At 39.0% G+C, this 10,137-nt stretch overlaps 1 protein-coding gene across 1 annotated transcript in view; it reads left to right on the top strand.

The window, feature by feature from the left end:
* The first annotated feature begins 1,398 nt into the window (after nt 1-1,398).
* Nucleotides 1,399-10,137, top strand: part of HACD4 (3-hydroxyacyl-CoA dehydratase 4) — a 62,080-nt gene continuing 53,341 nt past the window's right edge. Inside the window, exons 1-3 of the mRNA XM_012665010.1 lie at nt 1,399-1,436; nt 3,219-3,322; nt 5,569-5,696. Of these exons, the coding sequence (XP_012520464.1) occupies nt 1,399-1,436; nt 3,219-3,322; nt 5,569-5,696 (270 nt within the window). The remainder of the gene's footprint in view (nt 1,437-3,218; nt 3,323-5,568; nt 5,697-10,137) is intronic.

Raw genomic sequence — 10,137 nt, 5'->3', positions numbered from 1 at the left:
AGCAAGGATGGGGTGGGGTGGGGGTGTAGCCCAGCAGAGTGATACAGGGTGGGGACTAAAGGAGAAAAATTAACACACTCCCTGAGAGAGCAGTTTCCGGAGAGTGTTTGGAAGTCGAACTGTAAGATGTTATGGAACAGGAAAATGGTAAGAATTGAAAGAAGTACTCAGTTATGGGAGAAAATGGGCAGGGAATTACAAGAAATTTACATTAAGAGAGAAACAGAAAGAATCAAATGTTTAATTCTAGGGTGAGACTATGTTCCTAAACTGCGGTGAAAGACAGTGGAAAGGAGAGAAAGAAGATGCACAAAGAGGCAATGGTAACAACCGATGGAGCAAGTTTGAGAAGGACTGCTGAGCACAGGGGAGGGGCTCACCTCTGGCTGGGGGCGGGGCTTGGGCGAAGGTGCAGAGAAATGGAGAGGTGAGAGGTGGGCGTAGTGAATGCTCTTTGAGGAAGGAAGCTGTGGCCTAAAGGCTGACCTTGAAGTTCTAGTACTGCCATTTTTCAGTTGTGTGGCCCGTGGCAAGTGACTTAACATTTTTCTGAAGCCTTAACTCCCCTTTTGGTAAAATGGGGCACAAACTTGTAACTCCAATAACTGTGTGTTTTTGTCCCACTTCCTTGCAAGTGCCTTCTTGGCTGTTTCTGTTTTTGTTTGTTTGGGGATGTTTCCCTTATAGGGCGGAGTAGCCTGAAGATGGTCTGGATCCTATCAGCAAAGTAGGAGGTGGGTCACCCGAGTGTGGAGTCAGTGAAGCCATAGGCCTGACAGCAGAAAAAGGTTTCAGGAGTGCTGGGCATTGGCTACGGTGATTAACAGAAGAATAAGAGCATTTGCAAGCATCAGAGATGACCCAGAGGAGATTAGAGGGCAGGGATGCCTGATCCAGGAGGAATCAGGCCCCTTAGCTAGAAATGTGTTGGGAAGGTATGAGCACAGCTTCGTTTCTGAGCCTCTCTCACAGGTGTGGGTTATGAGGGGCGCCCACCTGGGGTCCACGCATCCCAGGAGGCTTTGGGATGGGCTTGAGCGATTTCTAAGGCCCCCGAAATCGCCTAGATGCGTTGATGTCCACCGGGCTTGCAACAGGGTCTCCCAACTCAAAGATTAAGAACCTGTAAGCAGAGCTTGGTAAACTCGCCGAGAACGCGGGCGGCCGCCCGGTCGTGCCCGGCGAGCCATTTGCAGTGCGGCGCTGCGCAGCGCCGCAGAACTTCAGGAACTTCTCTTTCATCTGCTCCTGCCCATCGCACGACCTCGGGCTTTTCCTGTCGGTAATTGCTGCGCGTAGTGAGGCCCCGCCCCTCCACGCCCGGCCGGGGCAGCCCCTCCCGCCTCTCCGCCCGTGCTGCTTCCCGGACCGCGCTGGAAGCCCCGGCGGCGGCGGCCCATGGGGCGCGTGGCGCTGCCCGCCTGGCTGCAGCCCAGGTAGGGCGCTCGGGCGCGCGGGGAGGGGCGGCGGGGGCGCGGGCTCCCCCAGCAGCGGGCGGGCTCCGGCCGGCGCGGCGAGACCCAACCCTGCGCTGGCACTCCTTGGAGCTCTGGACGGGTATTCGCTAACTTCATTCTCTCGAGCACCCTAGGAGGAAGGCTCTGTTATTTTCCCCATTTTACAGATGAGGAAAGGGGAAGGACAGGCTGCATGGCCACCCCTTCCCTTCGTGGGCCCGCTGCCAGTCCTTCCTCCCCTCCCCCATCAGGAGCGCTTCCCTTGCCTTTCTCGGACGCAGTGCTGCGGGTGATTTTTACATCTACCAGCTATGGCAACACCTACTAGACGTGTAGACTCCAGGGGAACTGATTCAGTGCTGCAGGGGTAGGGCCTGGGGATGTGTATGTTCAACCGACAAGCCGGGTGATTCTGATGCAGGGTGAAGGAGCCTCTCTTTTTCTCAACGCCTTTAGTACTTGTCATATTGGGCGGGAGTGCGCAAATAAAATCACCCAGCTACACGGTATCTGCTTCCCGGCTTATTAGCCTTGTCTCTCAGAGGTTTCACGTCTTCAGCTGGGAGAGAACCTTGTCTACACTGGCAGGGCCACTCTCTCCACCCTTCTGAACCCCCAGGGAACACTTCAAACAGTGCTTTTCCTAACTCCCTCAAACCATATATCTGTCAATCTTCTCTTAGTCATCTCCCCAGCAACCCACAACACATTTTTAAACTCAGCTTGACTTCCCTTTTCTGGCCTGAGCAGCTAAACTGCTTTCTGTGTGTGTCTGATGAAGGAATCTATCTCCCCTTGCAAAATATCATAGAAGGCAGTGGCAAGATACTGACTCCAATCACATAATGTATTCAAAAGTCAGGTGTGTCCAATTACTGAATTACCCACCACTGGGGATTGCCCCCACCTGCACTCCTCCTGAGACCTGAAGCAGTTCTCTCTCAAGTTCTGCACTCAGCAGGCTGAGCTACTGGGACACATATTGTCCCACATGGACTCCTCTGCACTCGTGTTTTTTTTGTTTTTTTCAAAAATATTCAAAGCCATCTTTGATAAAGCAGTGATTGCTTTATCCCTTGGTGAACAGCAAGGTTAGAGCTTTATCAAAGATGAAAGTGGATAATGGATTTTGAAAGAGTTGTATTCGGTTTTAAGCAAGTTCAGAATTACAGTGGTTCAGCTTACAATTTTTTGATTTTATGATGGCGAAAGCCACATGCATTCATTAGAAATCATATTTCACATGTTTAATTTTAATCTTTCCCTGGGCTAGCGATGTGTGGGTAAGATACTGTCCTGATGCTCAGCAGTGGGCAGCAGCTCCCAATCAGCCACGTGACCATGACGGTGAAGAACTGGTACCCCACGGGGTCCTGTGTTGTCAGGTGATTCTGCCCAACTGCAGGCTAATGCAAGTGCTCTGAGCACAGTTAAGGTGGGTGAGGCTAAGCTGAGATGTTGAGAAAGTTAGGTGTATTAAATGCATTTTCGACTTAGAACATTTTCAATTTAATGCTGGGTTTATCGGGACATAACCCAAATGGTAAGTGAAGGAGCATCTGTACTCACTTGAACAGAAAGTGTGTGCTCTGGGTCCCTTCAAAATCCTATGTGTATTTGGTGGTAACCAAATAAAAGACCACGATGTGGAACAGTTTTCTTTTGCTTGCTCAAGTTGGCCAGTACCTTAAAGGACATGTGTACAATGATGAAATGATGATTATAAAAGATGTGTTTACTGGTATTTTTCTATATTTACAGGTACAGGAAGAGTGCCTATCTTTTCATCTATTACTTAATCCAATTCTGTGGCCACTCATGGATATTTACAAATATGACAGTTAGATTTTTTTCATTTGGAAAAGGTAAAACTCCAAAAACAGTTTTTGATAACTTTTAATCCTTATTTTCACCTAGTACTCCTTATATTAATTTTAAACTTCTACAAATCTCCCCTAACATCCTTCACTGCTCTAAAACTCATATTTTGTCAGTAACCATGCATCTTATTGTGAAAACCAAAACCTTTTTGGAAAAGGAGGAATGAGATAAGAGAATGACTTGGCTTCCCCCTGAGGAGGCAGTTTGCCCTGAAAAGGTAGACATGGTATTGGGGCCATTTCATTGTCACTTTTAGTTTTGCACCAAACCTTAGCAGATTTGTTTTTTGAGGAAATATGTAAATCCTAGTATAACATTTTGTGCAGAGAAATCAGAAATTAATCAAATTCTTTCAGTGTTTTTTTTATTCTTCAGGTTTAGGGTGACTGGAGACTATTAGTAAGAAAAACACAAACTTTATATTCCCCAAGCCTCTCTTTGGTCCCCTTGAAAAGTAATGTGTAAATGACACATTTTGTAGAGATGACTAATCACTTATGTGGGAGTTGGCATTAATGGCTTAAGTTATAAATTTCCTCCAGTTTCCTAAAAAGTAAAGATACTCTTTTAAAGTAGCATTTCAAATTTTAAATAATGAATCATTAAATGACTGTCAAAATAACATTCTTTTCACGTTCCATCCCCATGTGGATAAGTGTCATCACAGTTTACAACTGTTGGGTGACTTGACAATTTGAGCAACTGCTGGCTTCAGCTAAAAACAAACATAGATAATACATCTGGGAAAAGTCATGCTGTGCTCATCATTTCAGACTTCTGTATCATAAGGAAATTAATCTACTTCCAAGGCACCATAAGCTATCTTATATAGCTTTTTCTTACTGAAAATCTACAGATAAAGCCTTGCCTTTGTTAAAAATATCCAAAAATACAACCTAAGGCTTGAATTTCAACTGTAAGCAGTGAGAATCTTCAAACAGAGGAAAAGTTAGGCGGTGGGAAAACATCCTTTATATTTTTAGAAAAAAAGCCATCACTTCTAGGCCTTGGAAGTTGGCTGACCCTGTATGAGCGTATTACTCGTCACTCACAACATGAATCACAAGCCATGAACTCTGTTATGCTACCTCGTCTTCCCAGTGAGAAAAGTTATCTTAGTGAGCAGTGTATTTATTTCTTAATTATTATCCTGCAGTTATAATTATAGAAGATACTTATTATTAAAGAAACACAACTGGTTCATATGGAAAGCAGACTGAAAACTACTAAGTGGGGGATCGGTACAATTCTTGAATCAATGTATAGATTAAGTAAGTGCAACCACAGTCTAAAACCCTGACTTTGTAACCCCTGCTACTTTCTTCCTTCACAGAGCTGTGTAATTGATGATGCCATGTTATAGCAAGTGCAGGGCAGTGGATAAGAGCATGGACTATCTGTGTTTCAGGAATCATCTCTGAAATGAGGATGATGATGATAGTGTCCACCTCATGCAGCTGCTGAGAAGAGAAACCCTTAGTCAGTGGTCAGTTATTATGTGCATGATCGCTGGGCAGTAAAGACAGCAAAATCTTCCCTAGAAGTTTCTAAACATGGCAGGATTTCATTTTAAAACATAAAGCAGCAAATTTATCCCAGGTAGAAGAACACTTGTTTCCCTTCCATTTCAGCTCCTTCTAAGTACAAAATTTCATTTGGGCCCTCTGCAATGCGGACTCCAAAAGTCCGGATCAGAGGCTCAAGTTCCAGTGTTTAAAAGTAATAAAATCCAGAAAAACACTAAGTAAATTATGTGCAGAAACCAAATGTTGCATGCACATGTTACTTGACATCACAGCATCGTTAATGACATTTCCATTAAGCTTCTCTAAAGTCATATTTTTTTTGTCATTTTCTTGTTGGTGGAAAAGCTGTGAGCACAGCACCTTCTTTAAGCAGCTCACATCTATTTACACTTGAAGTGGTCTAGATTCTGTATGATTAGTTACTTCAATGTGGGAATTGCTTTATGATCTCCTATAAGGTCCTTCTCAAGTTTTTCTCTCTTTTTAGAAGAGAAGCAGTTACAGTGTCCTGTAATATGAAGTGCTTTCTTTGCATTGTATTCTTAATAATTCCGTAGCCTATTAAAGAATTTTCCACATAAATACAAGGAAGTGAATAAAAAAGGAAGTGAATAATCTCCATTTTATTTCAAAGTGTGGCATAGATTTGGGTTGTGATCTAGTTTTTACTTACTATATTTGTATTTTTAACCCACTGGACACAGATTCAATGGTTGACACTTTTTATGCTATTGGACTTGTGATGCGACTTTGCCAATCCATTTCTCTCCTGGAGTTGCTGCACATATATGTCGGCATTGAATCAAATCATCTTCTCCCAAGGTTTTTGCAGGTAGGTTTTGATCACATTATCATTACAGAATCTGTATGATACTCTATTTATAGCCTCTCTTGACTTTATGGCAGTTAAAGAGCCAACCCTTGCGTTAAGTCACTGATAAGGAGGCGTAATTCCATGGAAGGATAACCGTATTCTAAAACACACAGTTAGAATAGCTGGTTGGAAACATTCAGGGCAGTGATGCTTGTGGATCTCGCAGCACTACATTGATCCTATCCTGGGAGGAGATTTCATAGTTACTCCTACCGTCACTAGGTCACTCACTGCCCGGGGTAGTATAAGACAATGGAAAGATAGGATTGGAACCACTCAGACCTGGGTTTGATGCCTGGCTGTTCTACTTACCACTGTGGGATCACACCACCTACAACTACTGGGCTGTTGAGAGGAAAGGACACCACACACAATACCTGGCACAGAGCAGATTATTAAAAAACAAAACCCAAAATTTCCCTTCATCCCTATCCAGGGAATAGAATACTCCCAGCCATTTCTCGCTTATTTCACCACTATTACTAAATATAAATGGAAAGGGGAAATCATTTATCTAGTGTGTCATTAATTATAGACTCAAGGATCACACAGACCTGGATTCAAATCCCAGTTCTAGCTCTTACCAGTTGTATGAATTTAAACAAGCCATTTGATTAATTCTGAGCCTCATTTTCTCACGTGATGTGAAAATAACATGTATCTTATGGAGTAACTGAGAAAATGGTTAGGATAAGTTCCTGGCACCTAGTTAAGAATACAATACCTGGTAGCTATCACTATCACCTTAGCTGTTGTTTGTTCCCTCTACCATGCCTCTAGCCCTGGATGACTGTGTTCTTTTTAAGGTAGGTTGAAGGAAGATGGGAAATTTACTGGTAGAGACTCTATGTGGAAAGTCAATGCTGGATTAAGGCAAAAAAAAAAAAAAAATTAAAAAGTGGTATTTTTCATAGGAAAGGGGAGAAAAGGGTTAAGTGATGATATGAATGTATGTTTACAATCTACAGAAATAGGTAATTACATAAGTATAATTGTAGGTTTCCCCAAAATAAATTTGAAAAATAGGTAAGTTAGAAAAATTCACATTGTAAAAATAAGTAAAATATGCTAGAGTCTTATTATATTGCCAGTACCTACAAAAGTGCTTAGAATGTAAAAGTATACCTTAAATTTTATTTGAATGAAGGAGTACATAGATTCTTGTATTACAATTTGTTTAAAATCTCATCAAAATTTAAAAGATGTAAATACCAGTATGATCCTAAGCAGCCTATTAAGAACACAGCATTACAAGTATATGGGATATTTTTAATTTTACTTAATAAAAGCAGAGATATAGTATCCATTAGTTGAAATAGCAAACATAAAATAAAAATCAGGGCAATGGTGTGTGAACTAATAACATAGTAGTTAACTAAGTTAGACCTAGATAGAATTTCCTTAAACATATTTCCTTACAAAATAAGAGGTAGAGATCTGTCCCAGAAGAAGCGTATTATTTGGGAGCAAGATTTATTGGTGTTTATGACTTAATGAACAGTGTGTTGTACTTTGAAACAACCAAATGCATGTATTACCACCATCCCACAATACTAATTTTGGAGAACAGAATAAACCCAGATTAAATGAAAGTTGTATTCTATCATGTGGAATTATTTTGCTTGGAATACGATCAAATTCATCTAAAAATCTAAGACATGTTTTCTTTTGGTATACTTTTTTAAAAAGACTTTTCACTTTTTTTGGCTAAATTGGCTAATACCAGTTTCATGGTAAAATGTGTTCAAAATTAGCATGTTATTTGAGTTATTGTCAATGTAAGGAATGTACCCAGTGAAAATAACTTTGTAAGAAGGAAAACTGAGCACTTTGAATATACCTAGAACATGTGCACAAAATATATGCTTTAAAAAATTATCTAGGCTGCTTTAATATAAATTACTATAGAACAGAAATCTAGTTTCTTGGAGTTCCAGAAATTCTAGAATGCATGTGTGATTTTAATCACTGCTAATTAAAATTTTTATGGCTTATAGTAATGTCACTGTAATCAAATAACCAGATCTTGGTTTGGTAATTTAAAAAATAATGGCAAGTATACATTAATGCTTTTTATTCAAAGGTGAGTTTGTAAAGTCTACTGTTAATGGAGCTTAAATGATTTTTTAAGTGTTCAGTCATTGGAGAGATAAAATGTCAGGGTCACCACATTTGGGAAGACAATTACCATTATCATCCTGGGCTGATTATTACCAATTTTTGTTGTGGTTGTTTTGTTTCCTGTTTTTATTTCTTTCATTTGAGATTTTATCTGTCCTTTATTTCTTTCATTCACTTATCGTTCTTTCTATAATTCTCAGAATGGAAATGGTGTTGGAGAAAGCTTCAAAAACAAGCCATTGTGTCCAAAGTTTCATTTTCTCCCCCCTTCCTTCACTAAAGTTCTGCAGACAATTAGAATTCCCTCATTATGAGATGACTCTGAGGCTTCTGCTTTAAAGAAAGAAAACTCTCAGGTTGTGTAATCATTGTTGGTTTTCCTGTTTCCCCATTTTTAAATGAAGAAACTGTAGTTAAGTGAATGGCTGAGTTACTTCCACAGTAATTATAGTGGGCTGTATACAGTATCTTGAAAAATGTATGGTGTCCAGCTGCTTTTAAGTAGTTCAAAAAAAAAAAAACATCCACCCAATTATGGTGTGATTTTGATATGACATTCAAGAGATTGCTGAGCCACAACTGAAATCTCTTTTGGGGAACTGGTCTTCCAAAATATCTAGATAAATAATTCTAACCAACAGTAGAAACTGATTAGCTAGTTGATCAATTAGCATTACATAATAATAAGTAGTGGTGTGGGTAGATTTTTTTTTCCTACACTGCATTTCTGTTTTTTGTTCTTTTGTTTCCTGTGCATTTTTAAATGTTTCTCATGCACATCTCTATTTTGACACCTAGGGAAAAGCCATTATGAATATCTAAAATTATACACAATTGCTAAAGGAAAAAAGGAAAAAAAAACTCATTGACTTAAAAGGCAATAACTTAACAGGAAGCTATATATTTTATTTTTTTATACACTTAGGGAAAAAGGGCAAAATGATAATGTAGCTATTTATAAGCTTCCATTTTTATAAGTAATTACATGCCAATTAAAACTATATAAGGAAATATAGTAAACTTTTGATATTTTTAATTTTTAATTGAGAAAGTAAAAAAGGTCCAGAAGCATATAAGAAATGATAATATAAAAATTAACTCTCTCCTCTCCAAATCCTTCCTCTCAAAGGACCTTGCATATTTTATTAGCTCAAAAAAATGTTGAATGGGGGAATTAGTTGATTTAATCATAACAACTTGACTTTTATTGAACAGAATACTACCAGCCCTGAAATATTGATTTTGAAAAGCTTTGTTTAGACTTTGTTTTTGCAGAACCCTGAGAATGAGATTTTTATTGATTTAGCTTTAGGATGTTTCAACTCAAGGAGAGGGGAAAATAGCCCAAAACTAACCTTTTGTATCATAACATTAGACTGATATCTATTCCTTGTAGGAAACCCTCAAAATAATACAGTTTTATCACCTTTTGAGAAATGCTTTAAGTGAAAAGATTTCATTTATAATTGAATTAACACACTGACTGCCACACTAGAAATTTTTTTTTCCTTTGGGGCCACAATGTTTTATTACGAAAATAGAATAAAAACTTCGAAAACAAAATGATCCTGTCTAACTTAATGAAAAATTTGTTTATTGTTTTCTGTGCATGAGTTATCTGCAACTTGAAAAACAGTTCTCGCAGCTCCCAAGGTGAAGAGACATGAGTTATTAATACACATGCTTCAAAGGCCCTGGGCTCAAAACTAGCATGAATTAAATACAACTCACATGGCAGTTAATGTGTTAAAATGGTTCAATTTCACATCCATCCCACTGCATCATAATAAAAACTGCTGTACATATGTTAATTTTACATTTTTTACCCAATTTTTAAAATTTGTAAGTCAAAACACTAAGAATTATTACTCCCTAAATTTTTTTGCCTACAAAAATTTCATGTATGAGTCCAAATCACATAAATCATTTCTGTATTTACCAATAATACCTCCTATTTTTGATAAGGGCAAGCAGAGATCTGCTTGCCAAAAATCATTCCAAAGATTTCACAAAGACTGTCAAGAGAACAAATATGAAAGAATTCCCAAAGGAGAACATCTTAAACTCTTTTAGGAAAACAGATTTTACCCTAATGTATTTATTTATTTATTTTTTTGAGCAGTGAAGTGCTTGTTTGCATTGCTAGAGTAAAGAATCTTCTGACTTTCCATAATATCACAGATTTTTCTCTCCATGTTTGACTTGGGAATAGGCTTATATTGTTAGAGATGAAACTACCCAAGATAATGTTAGCTGTAATATTCTCCAAATTTTGAAG

The sequence above is a fragment of the Propithecus coquereli genome, unplaced genomic scaffold (genome assembly GCF_000956105.1).
Source record: "Propithecus coquereli isolate 6110/MARCELLA unplaced genomic scaffold, Pcoq_1.0 Scaffold95, whole genome shotgun sequence".
Lineage (NCBI taxonomy): Eukaryota > Metazoa > Chordata > Mammalia > Primates > Indriidae > Propithecus > Propithecus coquereli.
Note: the sequence above shows the minus strand (reverse complement) of the source record. Positions and strands in the feature narration are given on the sequence as shown.